The sequence below is a fragment of the Lontra canadensis genome, unplaced genomic scaffold (assembly GCF_010015895.1).
Source record: "Lontra canadensis isolate GAN:19392208 unplaced genomic scaffold, GSC_riverotter_1.0 scaffold11, whole genome shotgun sequence".
Lineage (NCBI taxonomy): Eukaryota > Metazoa > Chordata > Mammalia > Carnivora > Mustelidae > Lontra > Lontra canadensis.
In genome coordinates, this window is record NW_022631005.1 from 25556207 (window position 1) to 25577305 (window position 21099).

Below are 21099 nucleotides of genomic sequence, written 5' to 3' on the forward strand. Positions count from 1 at the left end.
CCCGTGGACAGCATGACTCACCGTCAACCCTGGCATTTCCTCAGCTGGCAGAAATGGGAGCCAGCCACCAGCTGTGCTCTTACAATGAATTGAAAGCATCAACTGCTTCTCTGGAATTCTGAAGATTGCCAGAGGCTGGCCCATGTGGGCAGGGGCAGCGGTGCCACTGGGAGGTGGCTGCAGCGTGTGACAAAAGCCCTGCTCAGATGCAGGAGATCAAGCCCCTCCATCTCCAGCCTCGTTGCCTGAAGGCCCTATCACCAGCCAAGCAGTCCACAGAGAAAATGGCATTTAAGTATTACCAGCAATTGAGATGAGCTAGACACAGAAGCCCGGGACCCCTAGGATGGGTTAAATCAGGCTTTCTCAGCTTTGATACTCTTGACACTTTGGGCCAGACCATCCTTTGCTGTGGAGAGATGTCTCATTCATCGAAGGGTGTTTGGCAGCACCCCTGGCCTCTAGCAGCTGAACAACCATAGCAATCCTTCCACGTGACAACCAAAACCCTCCCCTGCCAATGCCCCTAGGGAGAGAGGGGCATGAAGCCCCAATTTGAGAACCACTAAGTTAGGCATACGCTCCCAACCCTTTCTTCCTTACTGCCCCTTTGTACTGAACTTGCATTATGCGTGACTTCCATTTGCTAAGGAACTGGAGGCACTGCTACAAATATAATGCAAAGTACAATGAAGGAATCAGCCCTCCTCCCTTCAGGAGCTGACGGAGGCCCAGCCCATGCTGATGGTCTCTCGAGGGCTGGTAACCTTCTGCAATTTTTTGTCTTTCTGTTAAAAGGCAAGAGGACTATGGGACAGAGACCCCACCCCCCACCCCCCACCACCAGCCCCACCCCAAACCATAGTTATCGGTGATAGTCACTGGTGGAAGACAGCCTAGGGAGAATACAAAACTGTCACATCACCCTTAAGATGACACAAACAAATGGAAAGATACTATATTCTATGCTCATGGACTGGAAGAATATGGTTAAAATGTCTGTACTACCCAAAGCAGTCTATAGATTTAATGGAATCACTATTAGACACCAACAATATTTTTCATAGCAGTGGAACAAGTAATCTGAAAATCTGTATGGAACCACAAAAGACCCTGAATAGCCAAAGCAATCTTGAAAAAGAAGACCAAAGCTGGAGATATCACAATTCCAGATTTCAGGATATATTATAAAGCTGTAGTAATCAAAATAGTATGGTAATGGCACACAGGCACATAGATCAGTGGAACAGAATACAGAGCCCAGAAATAAACCCACAGTTGCATAGTCAATTAATCTATGACAAAGCAGGCAAGAACATGTAATGGGAAAAAGAGAGACTCTTCAACAAATGGTGTTGGGGAAACTCGACAGCTACATGGAAAAGATCAAACTGGACCACTTTCTTACACCACACACAAATACAAACTCAAAATGGATTAAAGACCTAAATGTGAGGCCTGAAATCATAAAAACCCTAGAAGAGAGCACAGGTATTAATTTCTCTGACATTGGGCATAACAACATTTTTCCAGCTATGTCTCCTGAGAAAGGAAAACAAAAGCCAAAAATAAACTATTGGGACTACAACAAAATAAAAAGGTTTTGCAGAGTGAAGGAAACCATCAACAAAACAAAAAGACAACCTACTGAATGGGAGAAGAATGGCAAATGGTATATCCAATAAGGGGCTGATCTCCAAAACATATAAAGAGTTTCTATAACATACCCAAACAACCAAATCATCCAATTAAAAAATGGGGAGAAGACATGAATCAACATTTCTCCAAAGGAGACATCCAGATGGGCCAACAGACACATGAAAAGATCCTTAACATCACTCATCATCAGGGAAATGCAAATCAAAAGTACCATGAGACATTATCACCTCACACTTGTCAGAATGGCTAAAATCAACAACACAAGAAACAATACATGTGGGTGAGGACGTGGAGAAAAAATATCCTTCTTGCACTGTTGGTGGTAATACAAATGGGTGCAGCCACTGTAGAAAACAGTATAGAGTTCCTCAAAAAATTAAAAATAGAAATACCAGTAATAATCCAGTGTACTGCTACTGGGTATTGACCCAAAGAATATGAAAACACTAATTCAAAAAGACACATGCACCCCTGTATTTATTGTAGCATTATTTACAATAGCCAAATTATGGAAGCAATCTAAGTGCCCGTTAATAGAAAAATGGATAAAAAAATGTGATGTACACAAAGAAATCCTACACAGCCATAAAAAGGATAAGTGCATGACATTTGGGACCACGTGGGTAGTCCTAGGGAGTATCATGCTAAGTGAAGTGAGTCAGACTGGGAAAGACAAATACCTTATTTAAAAAAAAAAAAAAAAAAAAAAACTAAAACAGAATCAGATCTATACATACAGAGAACAAACACCTGCAATAGAGGAGGGTGTAGGAGAAGAGCAAAATGGGTAAAAGGGAGTGGGACACAGCAGCTTCCGGTTATGGAATGAGTTAAGTCACGGGAATAAATGGTGCAGCATAAGGAATACAGTCAACGACATTGTCATAGTGATGTAATGGGACACATGGTAATTACACCAGTGATAACACAGCATAATGTACAAACTTGTCCAATCACTAAGTCACACACCTGAAACTAATGTAACATTGTATGTCAACTATACTAAAAATATGTCAAAAAACAAGAAGCTAGTCTTCCTCGATTCCGAAAATACAGTCCCTGATAAGGGTGACCTACTCTCTCCTGTTGACTTCACCTACTAGAGGATGACTTCTGTGACCGTGTGACATGGTGTGACATGGTGCAACGAGGGGAAGTCATGACCATGAGAAAGATGCTGACATTCACTATCACAACTATAGTACGTGCCACCAACACCACTACTGCCCCACCCCCAACACACCACTGACTGAGCTCTGTGTCAGCTGCTGTCCCCAGCACTTCTTGTGATTACTTCACAGAGTCCTACCAAGACAATGAGGAGTGTATTATTGTTACCATCTCCATTTTACAGATGATAAACCGCAGCACAGACAGATGAAGTCATTTGCCCCAGATGACTGCAGATCAAGGGTTCCCGCTCAGACAGTCTGGTTCCAGATCCAATGGCACTTACCTACTGCTCCATATTGCCTCTGAAGGAGTGTTGTGGACCCGCCAGCCAGCAGGCGTCTCTGACCTGCTGCTTCTGAGCACACTTATTGGGGATTAACCTCTGGGCTTCTGCCACGTGCTTTTGTTAAATCATATCCCAACCATCCTCAAGGCTCACTGACACCACTGTTCGCTGAGCAACTCCCACACTAAAAATAACGCAGAGATCGCGTTTCCATACTTTCTGCCTCAAAATGAAAATGGAATATAAAGCAATCCAAAACCCTGGGCTCCCTAGGCACTTTACCCGGATAGGCATGTTTTCTCTTCCAGTGTGAAAGAAGTTTATTTTCAACAAGAAGCTGTTTTTAGTCCCTATTTCAAGACAGTTCGACACAAGATAAAAGATAGTGTCAACAAAATACACAAGGGCAAAGATGTTGCCAAGTCCATCTCTGTGTCTTTACTAACTGGCACACTACAGTGCTCAGTTATGTGTGTATTACACAAGTGAACAGATGAATGAATTAATCAACAAACAAATGGACTAGAAGAGTCTTACCATCAACAAGGCTAAGGAAATCATACCTTTCTAGGGGATGAAATTATTTCTCACCTTTGCATTTTACAGTTAAACCTGTAAAATCTGTTTTATTGCTATTTTAAATACCAGAACATTTTTGTGTTTTAGTCTTAATGATAATCCACTTATCCAATAAGATTGTACACCTAAGGATAAGTTCTACAGAGCTTAATAAAGAAATTAGGGCAAAAATATTCCTTCAGATTCTCGGGTAACATTTTTATATTTATCATTGTGTTTTACAGTTATTATAGCAGTAAAATGTGTCCTCAGCAGGATTACAACATTCAATTACTAACAGGCTTTTAAAATTTTGTTTGTGCTTCAAAGCCTTAGCCATAAAAATTTAATCCCAACATTACTACCGGAACTCTATATTCCTAAAACTTATTGTACATGACAAAGATGAGATCAAAGCAATTGAAAACATTTAAAATGTCCTTCTGGGGGAAGTTAGCTTTGCTTTCTATCATGCTAGAAATGCTTTGATCAAGGACGAGATCAACAAAAATCTCAGAACAGGTGCTCTGACAGCTTCTTTAAGTTTTCATTTCCAGAAAGCATGACTCCAGGGGGTGAGTAGGAGCTGGAGAAAGCTGCCACATTCTTGAGCAGGACAGCCAAGGTGATTTCACTGCCAGCTAAATGTGACTCCAAAGGTGGAGCCCAAAGAGATGGGATTTCAAGACAAAGGGGGTCCTGTTGGTAGAAAAGTCTATCAGTTTATAGGTCTAGACAGGGCAGTAAACCCCGACTGCCCAGATTATTCAGGCAATCAGTATTTGAGGAATGATCCAGAAAGGCGGTGCTTGGGGCCTCTGCTAGCCCACCTTGTCCCCCGGGGACATGCTTCCAAAGCAGCAGTTATCTAGCCGGCTGTCCTCCAGGCCAACCTTCACAGGCTCTGTCCTCAAGGCCCTCCATCAGAATCTGTGGAGTCCATGAGTCAAGGACTCTGGGCCCAGCCACGATGGGATTAAGGTGTAGCCAGCATGATCTGCTGGCACAGAACCAACCATGCAATGAGCAAGGACTTACATCTGAACTGGAAAATATTATTTGCATCTGGGCTTGCTCCTAATCCAAGTCCCTCTCCACCATGGCTGCCCCCCAGGGCAGAGCTTCAACAAGGGGCAGCTTCACTTGCTGCTTGGGAGAAACCAGCAAAGACAGGGCACTAATGAGAAAGGAAGGTGCTAATGAAAAAAGAATTAGCCCCAACCTCTCCCTTCCACTGACTGCCAGAATGTCAAGTTTCATCAGTTATATATTTTTAATTTCACAGTGACCTCTACACAGAAAGACAACAGAGTTAGAGTAATAAGCAAAATCCAGTCCATTCATTATGTACAAGGACACCGTGATGTTATTTATTATAGATAAGAACTGGACACGACCCAAATGCCCAACAAAAAGATTAAATTACATATGCCCATCCATTCATAAGACAGAATAAATCACTGGATTGGAACTCAGGGAGGGCAGAGCAGGCGTCTTGTCATCTCTGTTTATCACCACCGGCTGTTAACATCAGGAGCCCACTGAATATTTATTGAACGGATGGTTAAAAAAAAAAAAAAAGTGTACGGCCATTAAAAATATCTAATGGCATGAGGAAATATAACAAAGAGAGTTTAAAAAGCTATATATGAAATATTCCAATTTTTTAAAAATGACGTTATGTACATGGATCTGCATTTTAAAAAAGGACTGGAAGGAAATCAAAATTTATCTGGATTTGGGGTTAGGGAGTATTTTACTTTTTATTCTTTATTTCTTGGAGTACAGAAATGGGCGTGGCATCATCCTCGCCCTTGTGTGTTTCACTGACAGCATCTTCTATCTTGCGTTAAATAGTCTGGAAATGGTGACTCACACAGCTGCTTCCGTTGAAAATGAACTTCTTTCCTTTCACATTAAACCACGCCCACCCAGGTCAAGGACCAAGAGTATCCAGGGTTTTTCATTGCCTTACGGCCTACATGCTCTCTACTTTCTGTATTCACGGTACTCTGACAATCACAGAGGCTTAAATGCTATTTGAAAATATATCCAGTGCAGTGAATTCTACCCTTACCAAGATACTGGCCCCATGTACCTGATGTCAGGTAAGAAGGCACCCCCTGCCCCCCAAAACAGCTCAGTGACTGACCCTCACTGCCTTCCCGCATGTGAATTCTTTTTTTTTTTTTTAAAGATTTTATTTATTTATTTGACAGAGATCACAAGTAGGCAGAGAGGCAGGCAGAGAGAGAGGAAGAAGCAGGCTCCCTGCTGAGCAGAGAGCCTGATGCGGGGCTCCATCCCAGGACCCTGGGATCATGACCTGAGCTGAAAGCAGAGGCTTTAACCCACTGAGCCACCCAGGCACCCCCCAGCATGTGAATTCTTAAAGCCACCTAAAGTTGCGACCATGCTTTCGCCCCGCAGCTGTCACGGGCAGCCACACCATGTCACAGTGGGCATTGAGCCACCACCTCAAAGAGAAAGGGCAGCTCAGAGGCGCAGTATTACTGACTATTGTTCTCTCCTGGCTTCGGCTGCACGGGCAAACTTCAGCTTTGACTCCAATGTGTTCCAGAAGCAAATGTTATTCCTGAGGTGCTACCGGGGGGTGTCTCTAGTATTTCCAGGCATTTTCTAGGCAGCAGAATGTGAGGGGAAAAAAATCATATCTTGGCCTGTTGATGATCTCAAGTGCATCCTGGAATCTGTAAATACCCAGAACAGAGCTCTTGGGCTGTTTTCTCAATTTTCCTGACACCCAGCCAGATGCATGGAATCGGAGTCCAGCATTTTAGTCCTTTTTATAGAACAGAAATGGATTCGGGCTCTGAGTGGTCAAGCCCACTGTCACTCAGGGTCCTTACCAGACTCCCTGGGGCGCACACCTCCCTCACCATCAGGAAAGGCAGCCACCACACATTCCTCCTTCCTGCTCACCACCGTACCAGAGACAGTGCCCTCCAGCAGTGCCTTCCATCAGAGATGGCGGGAGCTCACCAAATCCCGCCCAGCTCCCAGCCCACAGGGGGAAGCCTTCTCTTTTGAATGGGGCAGTGACAGTCACATCTCCTATTTCTAAAATGCCAAAGTCACTCTGTGGAGCCCGCACACTTTTAGAGGGGCCCAGGGAAGAGCCAGACAGCATCTGTCTGGAGCCTCAACCCTGTCCTCAGCCCCGGCTGGAGTGGGGCCCAGCGCTGGTGCTGTCAAGGCAGGCCTGGTGACTTTGGTGGACAAGCCTCGCCTGTCCTTGTCGGGGAGGGTAATGGCAAGCCTGCCTCCCTCCCTCTGGAGGAGAGCTTACTTCCTCTCCTGTCTTATCCCCTGTAAACATGGGGAACCTTACTTCCTCTCATGTCTTAACCCTTGTAAACATGGAGAACAGCTACATAAACACGTTCTTGAAGCCCTATGTTCAAACGTATAAACAAACGTCCACTTCACACGAACAGTTCTGGTGTGGTGCTAACAGCCATCGGTACATGTCGGCCACGGTTCGTGAGAACTCCCAACAATGAATGCATTTCACTCATCTCCGTGCCTAAGTAAGCTTTGTAACAGGTGAGCCTTACAACAAGCCTCGGAGGTGAATGATACTATATATCCTCAGTTTTACAAAAGAGGAAGCGGGCTTTTAAAACATCAGTCACCTGCCCAAGGTCACACACCCAGTAAGGAACCCTACAGCCATATATGAAAACACTCTAACGATCTTCCAGAATAAACCTTGGTTCCTATGTCAGAATCAGGAGCACAAGAGCCACTCGGAGCTACCCCCAGACATGGAATGCAGGGGGAATCTCGTCTCATTTCCAATCTCCCTAAAAACTTTACTTTCCAATTAGCCTCAGCTGGAACGGTCCCACACAGATAAGGGGCGAAGCGGCTGCTGCCGATCACTCCTGGCTCCTACTAAGGGCCAGGCACGCATGGGGAACAAGAGAGGCAAAAATCCCTGCTCTTTGGGGGCTTACCTGCTACGTGAAGGAGAGAGATGAGCAATAGACCCAGTAACTATGTAACGAGAGGTGGTTTAGGTGTTAGAAAAATAGGTGGTCTAGGGGTTGTAAGGCTGAGAATGAAATCGTGAAAGAGAGAACAGAAGGAGAGGAGGAGCAAGCTATAGGGAGAGGAGGCACGCAGGTGGGAGGAAGGGCAGAGGCGGGGACTCGGGGACAGGCGAATGCTCAGCCACCACCCCGCCAGTGGTCCCAGAAGACAGCTTGGTACCCAGACAGGTCTGGGAAGGGTCCACAGCTCCTGAGGGTGGCCACAGTGGCATGACGTCTACCGAGCTGGTTCTGACAGGCCACTGGGTGAAGGGAGCAACCGCACTTCAGGGGCCTGGACACTCTGAGCCCAAGAGTCACACGCACATCCCCTCATGCCTGTTCTCTCCTCAAGCTAGGACTTGAAGCAGCAATGAGGCAGGAAAGGACAGGTCTTGTGGACAAAGAGAGCAGAAGAACAGGCTCCAATCCCTGCCAGAGACACAGTCTGACTGTTCTCCTGTTTACAGCACCCCCAAGGCCCTCCTCAGACGTGCGGCCCTGCTGGGCGTGCTTGGGAACTCAGTCTGGCTCTGCCGGGGTGCCAGGTGGGGGGGCTGCCACCGTACACCCCTGGAAGAGCTCCAAGCCCAGAGAGGCCTGTTTTAGGTTGCCAACTTTCTAAAGCACAAAGCCCTTCCTTTCATCACACCAGCCACGTCCCGTAGAGCAACCACGGCGCTCCTCAGACACACGGACCAGCCCAGCTCCTCTCTTCTTCCCAGTGTCACTCCAAAGCAGTGTGTTTCCCTCGAGGGTGGAGAATTGCTGCTTTGGCAATGGTGGTTCTCCACAGCACCCCAGCCCTCCAAGAAAACAGTTCCTTGATCATATTTGAAGGAACAGAGCCAAAAAAAAAAAAGAAAAAGAAAGAAAGAAAGAAAGAAAAATAAATACAATTTTTAAAAAGCCATTCACAGGCTTTTTTTTTTTTTTTTAAATCTCTGGTGAAATTCAACCTAAGTATTTTTCATCTTCTCTTTCATAGCAGGGGTGGAACCAAACATGCAAAAAAGCTCATCTAACTCTCCAGACTTTATGTACGTCTGCAACACTGAGCAGGAGCTACCGCAGGCCACCATACCAGCATCACGGTGGGGGCCTCCCTTTGGCCTATGAGCAGAACCCTAAATGATGTCAGTGTCTTAGAAGTGGGCATCCCCAGGCCAACAGGGGCCACCTGAAGCCCAATGCATTGCCCTTTGACCAGCAACCAAAAATCCTACCCTCTTCTCCAGGGCTCACATTTCGCAAACCTCACCTCTTTAAGGAGACAGGAGGAGCTTCTTCCTCTTTACCTCTCTTCCCCAACCCAGGAGTTAAGCGGGGGGGGGGGGGGGGACGACAGGGAGGGGCCAAGGCCCCCAGGCAGTGGCAGGCCAGGCTCCCTCACAAGAAGATCCATCACCCTGCACTCCTCTCCCCCTGCCGTCACACTGAGATCCAGAGCCCCAAGGGCCCCTGTATATGCTGCCCACCTTCCACACTGCTCCTGGTTCCCGTTGTTCAGCCCCATCAACCTCAGTTCTGCCCCGAGAGTGCACTTGCAGGCCTGGAGCACACACCCTGCCTTCTGCCTGGCCTGCTGGGCCTCAAGGGCCCTCCTCCCACCCCACCCGCAGCTCCCTGACGTCAGTAGGGCTAAGAGACACCTAAGAGAGGCTTTCTTCGACCTTCTCATTCCAAGTAGCGCCTCGTGCACTTTTTTAAAGAATCACACATCCCTGTCTCATCTTTCTTCCTGGAATTACTATCTGATATTGTCTCTGTTATTTCTCCCTCCAAAATGAACATAGTGTTCACGAGAGCGGGGACCCCCGTCCGTCTTTTGCTAGCTGTATGCACAAGGACCGCACTGTCATATAGCTGCAGAGCACACAGACATTTCCCAGAGTGCCAGGCTTGAGGGGTAACAGCCAGTCAACGGGACAACTGAGGCTCAAGAAGTCCAGGCAGTCAGGATGGACACAGGAGGTAAGGCAGAGTAGGAGGTCAAGAGGGAAAAGCCGCAGCAGGGAAACGGGAAACGGGCAGGGGAGGGGTGGCAGACCTGCTGAAGGCCTGCACTGCTTCAGCCTGAGCCATGGTCCCCGCATCCACAACAGCAAAGGGCACCAAAGAGGCAAGAAAGGTCGCAGCAACTAAGCTGTGGATGGGACACTAAGGGAGACCGTCTCTCACGGCCTGGACGGCGCAAGCAGACGGGGCCAGTGTCGTAGATAAGAGGCAATCACCGGGCATCAGAATTTGGGTCAGGCCACAGAGACAGAGATCAATTCACCTCAGAAACAAGAAGGGCATTGACGAGGGTGAGTGACAGCATTCATGACACAGTTCCCGTGCAGTCACTGACCGGCATGGCCCTGCCACGCGGGCTGGGAAGATGCGGTGGAGGCCGTGTGGCAGGAGGCCCTGGCTCCACACGCCCCTCTCCTCCTTACCCCCTCTCCCCCTCACCCCCTCTTCGTCATGGCAGAGGAGTGCGCAGAAACGCTGTCCACACCCCACAGATGAATGCTCTGACTGTTCCACACAGGCCGCCTGGGACATCTTCCAGGCACTACTTCTGAATTCCCCAATTCCAAAAGAAGTTCAGAAGTCTCTTTTCAAATCAGCAGAACAAGGATGGGGGAGGAGAGGACTGTGTGCAAACTCTAGGACAGGCCAAGGACTCGTCAGACTAGCAACACTAGACATGCGTACCTCGCTTACATGCGCAATCACGTAGTAGTGTTGCACTCTGAGGGCCCGGGCCCCACAGCCAGAATGCGACACGACCACACCGCCTGCCTCCAAAGCCCGCGCTCCTAACCACTAACCTCTGACCTGCCACGCAGAAGGAACATTTCCAGGGGCTCGGGTGGTTCAGTGGTTAAGTGGCTGCCTTCAGCTCAGGTCATGATCCCAGGGTCCTGGGATGGAGCCCCACAATGGGCTCCCTGTTCAGTAGGGAGCCTGCTTCTCCCTCTCCCTCTGCCTGCTGCTCCCCCTGCTTGTGCTGACAAGTAAATAAAATCTCAAAAAAAAAAAAAAAAAAAGGCATTTCCAGAGGACTGAGAAACACAACATTTGGATGCACACCTTATGTGAAGATGTCTTAAAGTGGACTCAAGTGTAGAGATGAGTCTTAGGACACCAAGCAAAATCCCATAGAAAGAGGGCTCCATGGAAAGAGCAGGGATTGACAAGACCCTGTGGCAACTACTCAGCTCTTGCCACTGCAGTGCAAAAACAGCCACAGAGAGCAAACAAGGGACACTTTACCTCTAAAAAAAGGAGGCTCAGGCCAAGGTGATCTTGCTGTCCAGGACTTAGACCATGGGAGTCCTGCGAAACTGCTGGGTCAAGGAGAGACAGGACCTGATCGATGAGTATTTTAGACTGAATTACGGGGACTACTGAAAGATGGAGTCAGCGTGTTTTAGATGTCCTCTAAAATCCTGATTTTACCCTGCTTCTCTTATTGCAGTTGTTATAAACAACTGGGAGTGGTTCGGTTTCAATCAACATTTGCTCAAAATGACAGAGGTCCATATTTGACCCACAGGTCACACAGTTTCCTGAACTCTTCTGCTCTAAGACCTCCAGCCAGGGATTCTAAAAAATCAGTTATAATCTGAAGTCCGCTACCGGGATTCTTCAAACACCTGCCTCAGCTACTCATGATACATTTACACATCCTAAGAGCCTCTGATTATGCCAATACGGGGATGGGGAAACGAAGGTGTTTTCTCTCTCTCTCTCTCTCTCCTGTTTTGGTCTAATAATGGGATTGACTCAGAGCAGGCAAAGATCCCAGCCATACAGGATCAGCTCCTCACTGTCTCAGCACAGGCATCCAGGCAGTGCTCTGTAGCTGGGCTGCATCTGTGGCAGAAAAAGAGACTGCAAACCACTGTCCCAAGCATCCTCATCCCTGCTGTGTCAGCCCAGCTAACCCACTGAACATCCTGCGGTCTTCGCACCTCCTGACATCAACCACCAGAGCTGCCTGGCTGTGGACGTGCCCACCACGAGTACCGACGGACCGCAGGGGAAGCACACACTATCTGAAAGGCTCTCCAGCTTCCCAGGACTGGCCCTGGACTGCACCGCACCGTCTTCCTCAATACGAGTCATTGGTGCCCAGAACGGAGAAAAGGAAAAGGCCAGGCTGACAAATCTTAAATAATAAAAACTAGCTATCTGCTTGGGAACTCTTTAAGAAGATGCTCTTAAGTGTTTTCTGTTTCACTCTTAGCGTGGTGATCCTCCAAGGTGGGGAGGGAGGCAATTTTGCACCCCTCCCCCCAATGTCTGGACACATTTTTGATGGTCACAACTAGGGGGGTGCTATTGGCTTTAGTGGGTACAGACACCAGAGGTGCTGCTCAGTATCCTACAGCACATGAGCAGACCCCACTACTAAGAATCACCCAGCCCCAAATGCCAAGAGTGTTGACATGACAAACCCTGTCTTAGTAGGATTTAGCCACGTGATGGTCCCAGTGCCTCAAGCACGTATGCACAGCCCAGTTAAACTCCACAGACTCAGCCCCAAGGAGCACTCTGACTGACACGCCGAGTCGATGAGATGCAAGAGAGAAACAGCAGTGTGTGCTACCTCTGCTGATGGGGCCTGTTGGGTTATTTGCTATTTTTTGAGAAACAGAAGAATGACTCTGCTAAGGTTCACCTGTGAAAGGAGGAAGTTTTATAGTTCCTCTGAGCTCCAAACTCTTACGTAAGATAAGGTGGCCAAAATTCTAACAGACTACTCTGGGATTCTGGTAACTTTCTACAACACATGGTGTCTGTGAGGTTGTAAGCCAAGACCCCATCACTGCTCCTGAGAACATAGAGGAAGCCTAGCCTAGGAGATGTTCAGGAGGAAAAAAGAAATGGGGACACACACAACAACTATGAAAACTTAAAGTTCACAAATTTACCATTTGGGGTGTTTCTTCTGTCCCAGTTTGGCAGACTGAGATCAACAGGAGGAAGAAATTACTAACAGACGACTCTCCTCTTCCCCAAAATATTTAACACGGAAGGTACTGAACCAGAAACTCAAAAATGGAGTCGACTTTACTGGTTCTGTTTACTTGTTGCACATGGTGACAGTCTGATGTATTCTTTCTCACCTACAGTATTTGGAAATATTACAGAAGAATGAAGTCAATGAGTAACTTTCTTTCTTTTTTTTTTTTAATTTTTAATTTAACTTTATTTTTTTCATGTTTTCATTTTTTTTTAATTTCTTTTCAGCGTAACAGAATTCATTGTTTATGCACCCTCTGAAAAACTACCTAGTTGTTTCTCAATATGGATCCTCAAAATGGAGTCTCGTTTTTTAATCCATCAGATCAAAAAAAAAGGGGAGGTATTTATTTAGACATGTTGAAAACCAATGCCTATAGACACTGTCAAACTGAACAGATTAAAAGCAGACAAGTGTGATCATTCCAACAGTAGGCACTTTCCACATTGTATGTTAAAAGCAACCATTTTCAGGGTGCCTGAGTGGCTCAAGTCAGTTAAATGTCTGACTCCTGGTTTCAGCTCAGATCACAATCTCAGGGTGATGAGAAAATATGCAACATCATTAGCCATCAGGGAAATTAAAATCAAAACCACACCATTTAGAATAGCAAAAATTGGTATGGCAAGAAGCAACAAACGTTGGAGGGGTTGTGGACAAAGGTGAACCCTCCTACAGTGTCGAAGGGAATGCAAGTTGGAACAGCCACTTGGGAAAACAGCATGGAGATTCCTCAGAAAGTTAAAAATAGAGCTACTCTATGACCCAGCAATTGCACTAATGGGTATTTACCTGAAAGATACAGATGTAGTGAAAAGAAGGGCCATTTGTACCCCAATGTTCATAGCAGCAATGTCCATAATCACCAAACTATGGGAAGAGCCTAGATGTGCTTCAACAGATGAATGGATAAAGAAGATGTGGTCCATATATACAATCGAATATTACACAGCCATCAGAAAGGATGAATACCCAACTTTTGTATGAGCATGGTTGGGACTAGAGGAGATAAAGCTGAGTGAAATAAGTCAAACAGAGAAGACAATTATCATATGGTTTTACTTACTTGTGGAGCATAAGGAATAGCATGCAGGACATAAGGAGAAGGAAGGGAAAAATGAAGTGGGGGAAATCGGAGGGGGAGATGAACCATGAGAGACTATGGACTCTGGGAATCAAACTGAGGGTTTTAGAGGGGAGGGGGTTGAGGGGATGGGTCAGTCTGGTGATGGGTATTAAGGAGGGCACTTGTTGAATGGAGTGCTGGGTGTTATACGTAAACAATGAATCATGGAACACTACATCAAAAACTAATGATGTACTGTATGGTGACTAACATAATAAAAAAATTATAAAAAAATAATAAAAGCAACCATTTTCAGGGTGCCTGGGTGGTTCAGTTGGTTAAATGTCCAACTCCTGGTCTCAGCTCAGAATATTATCTCAGGTCATGAGGTCAAGCCCCCTACTGGGTTTCTCTCTGGGCCTGGGGCCTGCTTAAGACTCTCTCCCTCTCCTCTGCTCCTCCACTAATCTCACCTCCCCCCACCAAAAAAAAAAAAACACAACAAAAAAATCCAACCATTTTCTCTTTACCAAAAAAATATATATGAAATTTAAAAGTAACCAAATTTCCTGGACCCTTTCAAAAAGAAAAAAAATATATTATGTAAAATTAAGTATGACTTCCTGCATTTGAACTCAAGCTTCCAACTGCTGCTATATATTTTCAGGAAAACACCATATGAACTCCATAGACTTCAGAGTCCGTGACTGATGGGTCATAAGGTAGAACACTAATGTTTTCCACCCCGGCCACCCCATTCTTGCATCTCATTCATATTACACCTCAGGGTCCCAATCCCTACGGCCACTAAGTTCTCTGTTCAGTGACTGGACTTGTCAATGAGTAACAGGACAGATCATCACCTATGGATTAAGTCTACTCCCATCCTCAGTCATCAAGGAGAGCTGGGAGGTCAGTTCCCCACATCACGGTATGATCCAAATTTCATTTACAATTTCTGTTCTGTATTTGTGCATCTATGCTTTTTAAAGTATTATTCATGTATATGTATATTTTTGTGTGTATATATAAAATATCAGAAAGTATACACTGAGATGTTAATTATGGTTATTTCCTAGAGCAGTAGATTGATATGTGATTTTCTTTATTCTTGGTAGGTTTTTTTTTTTTTTTTTGCACATCTATGGCTTCCAACTTTTTCTATATTAAGCATAACATTTGCCAAAAGAAAAATAAGTAATATTTTGTGTATTCTTTTTCCCACTCAGCCTTATTTCTAAAAGAGTTTTAGAAAAAAGCAACACATACAGTAAGACTTCTTTCAAAGTCAGGGCAATTAGAGACAAGGGCAATAAACAAGAACAGTTGACTCTCAAGAAGCCAAAGATGAAAGCTATTAGCCAGCAGCACGTAATCGCTAGTGTCCTATGCTGTGGCCAGAGGGAGGCACACACTTGGCTTGGAGTTTCTCCCCACCCTCCTACCTCACCCTGCCCACCCCCAACACAGTCCTCATTCCCCCACACATTCCTCCCCACCCTTCTTACCTCACCCCCACCCCATCTTAATTAAGTTTTGTTTAGGGAAAAGAATGAGAATATTTTTCTCCGCTCCCTGATCATACTCCCAGATGAGATCACGCAATCCAGAAATGTGTTGAGGAAGAAGGGCTGGCTGCAAATCCAACCTGGAGCGCTGATAACCATTCCACCCCCACTGCTCCTGGGTCTGGGTGTTAGTCTGTGGGGACAAGAGCTCAGAAGCTCCCCAAGGACATGGCTTTAACTTTCTCAAAGTGTCTCTCTGTGTGCAATTCACTGCCACAAAGGCAGTGGCAAGGGATGCACTCAATCCATGACAAAACCAAGGTGGCGAGGCTCTGGGGTCCTTCTCAGGCAGAACCACGCTCTATCAAGCAGCCCCAGTAGCCCGGCGCTTACCATAAGCTGTCATGACGCCGGCATACGGCCCATCCACCACATTCCTGTTTTCCTCTGCCAGCGCCTTGATGTACCTCTTGCTGAGGTCTAGGATCTGCTCGCGTAGCATGGAGCTGCTCTCAGGCTGAGTTCGCTGCTGGATGGTAAAATGCAGGAGCATCATACCCCAGATAAAGCCAAAAGTCACAAGGAAAAAGCCAAGCTTCTGAGAGGACAGCTTCCACGGAGTAAAGAGAGCCATTGCTCTCCAGCAACTTCACCTGCCCTTTGGCTCTTACAACGTAGGAGGAAGACACAAGTTCATGGTGAAGGCTGGATGGGTGGGCTTGCCGGTGTCACTCTGGCTCCTGCGTCAGCCGATTTCCTTTCCTCGTTTCCATTCCCCTGTGAAGAAGGGAGAAAGTTAGTAGAGTGGTAGTGGCAAAACACAGGGAAACCAACCAGGAGCCATGTTTTCATTCAAATAGCTCTAAAACGCACACTTCCTTTTTTCTTAATTTGCTGGTTCAATATCTTATGTTATGATTCCAGATCTGTAAGCTGAGAGGGGAAATCTGGCTAGGCGACAAAAAAGCTGCACAAATACAGAGGAGGAAATGTGTGTCTGACTATGTTAACAGGTGTAGCAGGGCTGTTCCAGTCTGGACCAAGTTCAAAACAGGAAGCTTATTTTGCAAGGTGGGGAGGAGATGGAAGGGTATTTCACTGAATGTCAGCAAAAACCCAAGCGGAGGGTGGAGTCAAAGCACCACCGGGCACTTCTGTGCATCTGTAACTTGAGCTTACAAAGTCATTAGCCTGTGCTCTGGCAAGGATTAGAGCATGCAGCTGGGGAGGTGAGCAACAGAATGGGCACCTCCTCAGGGGTCATTAGACCAGGAAAGGGCAGCAAGCTCCCAAGTTATGTAAGCATGGCCAGCTTGCATTAGCGGTGTGTGGAGAGAGAGAAGCTGAAACTCTCGGGGCCACCAGGCAGCCTCCTCCCAGGTACCAGTGCTGAGGGGCTGTGCCAGGGGTACCCAGCGGTCTTCCTGTTCAAGCTACCACGAGTGAAAGAGGCAGCTCACCACTCATTTGCACACTGCAACTCAGGAAACATGGAGTACATGATAGCCACCTTTCTCGTAGTTCTCACTTTCACTCATGCCATGGGGCAAAATATGAGGTTAAAAGGCGCAAAGGCACAGTTTCAATACTCATCATCCAGATCCTATTTGGTACCCTATTTGGGCCAAGGTTTTAAAGCAACTCTTCCCAACACCTGAGGCCGAGGTAGAGGTTGCAAATGGGTTACAAGTTTAGGCCACATTCTCCACCCTTGAATGAGAGTCCTGGGTCCAAGAACCAGCCAGGTCCCAAATGGCACCATTTCCTCAGTGTGCCAAAGGAAAAGCTGAGCAATGATCTCCACACAGGACTAACCCAGGATTTACTCAGAGGGTGCACCTGTTTTTGTTCTAAGTATTTTTCTTTGGAAGCAGCCTAAGAAGGAACGATGGCGAGATCTTGGTGCAGTTCTCTTTCAGAATCTGTCATGTGGTGGATCTGCGTTGGTCTTTCTCTCTCACTGTTTTCCTCACCTATGAATGGCCATTAGTAGTTGGTAGTAATGCGATGAACGGTAAATGACAAATAAATTCTAGGCATGCTTTTTGCGCCTTAGCTCACCGAATTCTTAGAGTCCTTGATGGGAAGAACTACTACTATCATTCTGTTTCACAGATAGGAAACAAAGGCCCAGAGAGATTAACTTGTCCACCCTGGACACCATGCCCTGCCTTCCCTATGCCACTCACCTTTCCCCACCAGCCTATGTATCGATGGCCAACATGTGTGTGTTCATGCTTTAAGGGTTGTAAAAAACAAGAACGAAGAAAATGTGACAGAAATCCTATGTAGCTCAATGGCCTTACTCTTGGCCTTAAACAGAAAAAGATTACTGACCCCTGAATTCTAGGCCAGTGACTTTTCAAAGCATGGTCCCTAAGTCCACAGCAGCAAAAGCACCACGGAGAAATGCCAATTCTCAGGCCCCAACCCAGACTGAATTAAATCAGCAACTCTGGGGTGTGGGGAGCCGGCAGTCATCTGTGCTCCAACGAGCCTTCCAGGTGATTCTGATGTCTCCTCCAGTCTGAGAGCTGCTGATCCAGGCAGACGGATGTCGTCACTAAGGCGTACCATTGTGCCGTCTGTACAGCATGGCTCAGACTCCCTCTTGTGATACCATGTCACTGAAATTCCTCGGGCCTGGCCGCACCCTCCACACCTGCCGGTCAGCTCGCACCATAACCCTGCACACCCTTCCTCATGGTCTCCCCATATTCACTCACGCTGTTTTCCCTCCTGGGCTGGCCCTCCACAGATCGCACCGATCATCCAAACCCGGCCTGCTTGCCAGGCCCCAGCTCCACTCACACCGGCTCCAGACAGCTTTCCCTACTGCTCCAGCTTGGGTGCCCCTCACTGGTCTGCAGTTTCCAAACATGTGTCTGTCTACATAGGTTGTTCGCCAGTTGCTGTGTGGGATCTTGTGACATCCTATAAGGGAACCCCCCACCCCCTGCCCCCAGCCCCCCATCACCACGTGCATTCTAAGAGAAAGACGCTGGTCCTGGGGACACAATAAACCAAATGTTGACCGAGCATGCTTGTCCTCCAGGCACTAGAGCACTTTATTTGGCCCTTCCAAACCAGGGCTCCGCGAGCAGCACCCAGCCCTCTTTCTTTCCTCCATTCAGTCTATAGCATATACTGAGCCCCTGGGCCATCGTGCCCTGGAGACTCAACGAACAGCAAGACAGAGATCCCAGCCTCGTGGGGCTGATGCTTTAAAGCCACCTCTCTAACTGGGAGCTACACCGGGTCCTTAGGAAGTGGCTGCGCTTCCTGTTTGAGAACCCACACCACTGAGTCAACTGTACCCCAAAGCTGAAGGGATTTTCCCAGGGCAAGTAAACTCGATGCTACACTAAAAATGACAGTCAGCAGGCAATTTTCTTTTCCTACTGTAAGGGAGAATCCCAAATGCATACAGGAATTACCTGTTAACTTTCAGGCAGGAAACTCCACTCCACTTTGTCAATTAGCCCCCTGAAAAAGCTTCCCAAGGCTGCAAAGTTGAAGCAAGGGCAGGGCCAGGTATAAGAATGGAATGAGGGCCTCAGCAGATGTCAGAACCACCCACAGATGGCCCATCTGAGCAGCAAAGAAGATGGTTGAGAAACCCAAGCAAGGTTAAATTCTACCAGTTCAGAGACATACAAATTTGGAGCGAAAAGCCCTCTCATTACAAGTTCAGAAAACAGTTCTGATTACCGAGGGCCCAGATTTTAAGTAACCAGGGAACTGTCAGGAATGTTCTTTTCTCCCATGGGATCTACGGTGTGGCACAGCAGCAGCTGTCTCAGCATACTCACAGCATAAACACAGAACTGAACTAGAACTCATCTCTACAATTCCTACTAACACAGAATTTTAAAGGCCTTTTCAAAACCATTACCCAGGACACAACCCTAACTCCCACAGTAATAGCAGGGGTGGGGGGCAACAGGATAGCAAACCTCACCGGAAGGTGCTTCATGATCAGAAAGGGCTTAAGGATCATCATCAGTGACAGTCCCAACATTCATCAAGAGGATACAGAACAACAGTGATCAAAAAGCAGTAGATCTGGCTAAGAATCTGCCTCCAGACTTAGCTGGAACTGCTTGCAAAACAGAGCTGAGAGACACAAAAGCACAGTCTATCTCAGAAGGCCTTGTTGCCCACCACAGCAGTGCCAGCCTGAGGCCACGACCCCATCTGTCCTCCAAAAAGAAGTCTGTACCAAGTCTGTCAGCAATGAGCTCAACTTATAGGCCCACCGCTGCCACTAACCACCCTGATCCACACCTCCAAATCCCTGTACTTCCTAAAAGAGCAGCATTCACCTCCTTCCTCCCCATTCACTCATCAGCACGGTAAAATCTGGCATCCCCCATTCCAAAACTGATCGAAGATGTCTGGCACCGAACGAAATGTGTCAGTTCTCTTAATTTAAAAAGTAAAAGCGTATGAAAAGACGCACACATCATTAGCCTTTAGGGAAATGCAAATTAAAACCACAATGAGATACCAGTTCATACCCACCCGGATTGCCATACTCAACAATGAGAGCTCAGAACCAGTGCTGGTAAGGACGTCTAGAAGTTGGAACCTTTGCATACTGCGGGTGGGAATGTACCATGATGTAGCTGGTGTGGAAAATAGTCTGGCGGTTCTTCAAATGGTTAACCACAGAGTTACCATGTGACCCAGGCAACTCCACTCCTGAAATTCTCCCCAGAGAAATGAAAGCCTATGCCCACATAAAAACTTGTACACAAATGTTCATAGCAATCTTGCTCATAATAGGCAAAAACCCGAAACAACTCTAACGTCCATCAGCTGACAGTCGGATTAAAAAAAACACATACAATGGCATACTATTCAATCAATGGGAACAAGTTAGGTTCTGATATGAGCTCCAGCACAGCCGGTCCCCGAAAACACTATGTGAGGTGAAAAAAGGCAGACATAGAAAACTACATATTGTATCTTTTTATTTTAATGCAATGTTTAGAGGAAGCAAATCTATAGACACAGAAAGTGCAATAGTTGTGCTGGGCTTGTGAAAACAGGGGAATTAGGAGGTGACAACCCAGCACACGGGGGTTATTTCAGGGGATAATGAAAACATCCCAGAATTAATTGTGATGGATGTACAATTCTGTGGATATAAGGAAAACACCGAATTATCCACTTTATGTGAGAGAATTAGAAGATACATGAATTGTATCTCAATAAAGCCTTTACTGAAAAAAGAAAAAAGAGAGCAAGCCCACCTCCAGAGTTGGGGGTAGGAAGAGGAGCTGTATATGGAGACAGCCAGAGGAGCCCCAGGGGCCCCTGCAGCCCCTGCCAACGACCCACCCTTTTCCCTCTTCCCCACAGCCAGGCAAGGCCAGGCTGTGTCATGACTAAGGGCTGACCACAGGCCTACTAACCAAAGGAAATTACACTGAGAAATCTGCCACCAGCCACCAGACATGGCTGCTCTTATAAGACCCCCATCCACCTCAGAGGCCCTTCAAGGCCAGGCCTGCTTTGCGTGCCAGAGGCCAACTTCTCAAACCACCTGAGAACATAGAGAACAGCTCCGCCCCAGGGGACACACAGGAAGCAAGCAGTTCCTGCAGCTGCCTACCCAACAACCTTGCAGGGCCCATTTCTTACTTCAGGAGCATTCTCCTCAGACGATGAGTGAAGCTGGAAATGGCTGTCCCTTCAGGAGCAATGCCAGTCCCAACCAGAGATGTCAGCTTCTCCTAGAGCCCCACCGGCCAATCCCCTCACAGCTT

At 46.9% G+C, this 21099-nt stretch overlaps 1 protein-coding gene across 2 annotated transcripts in view; it reads right to left on the minus strand.

Moving 5' to 3' along the window:
* The window catches only part of MGAT5 (alpha-1,6-mannosylglycoprotein 6-beta-N-acetylglucosaminyltransferase), a 340000-nt gene that overhangs the window by 199176 nt on the left and 119725 nt on the right, over positions 1 to 21099 (minus strand). For both annotated transcript variants that reach the window (XM_032856183.1, XM_032856182.1), the window contains one exon: positions 15719 to 16102. In XM_032856183.1, the coding sequence (XP_032712074.1) occupies positions 15719 to 15959 (241 nt within the window). In that variant the 5' untranslated portion in view covers positions 15960 to 16102. The remainder of the gene's footprint in view (positions 1 to 15718; positions 16103 to 21099) is intronic.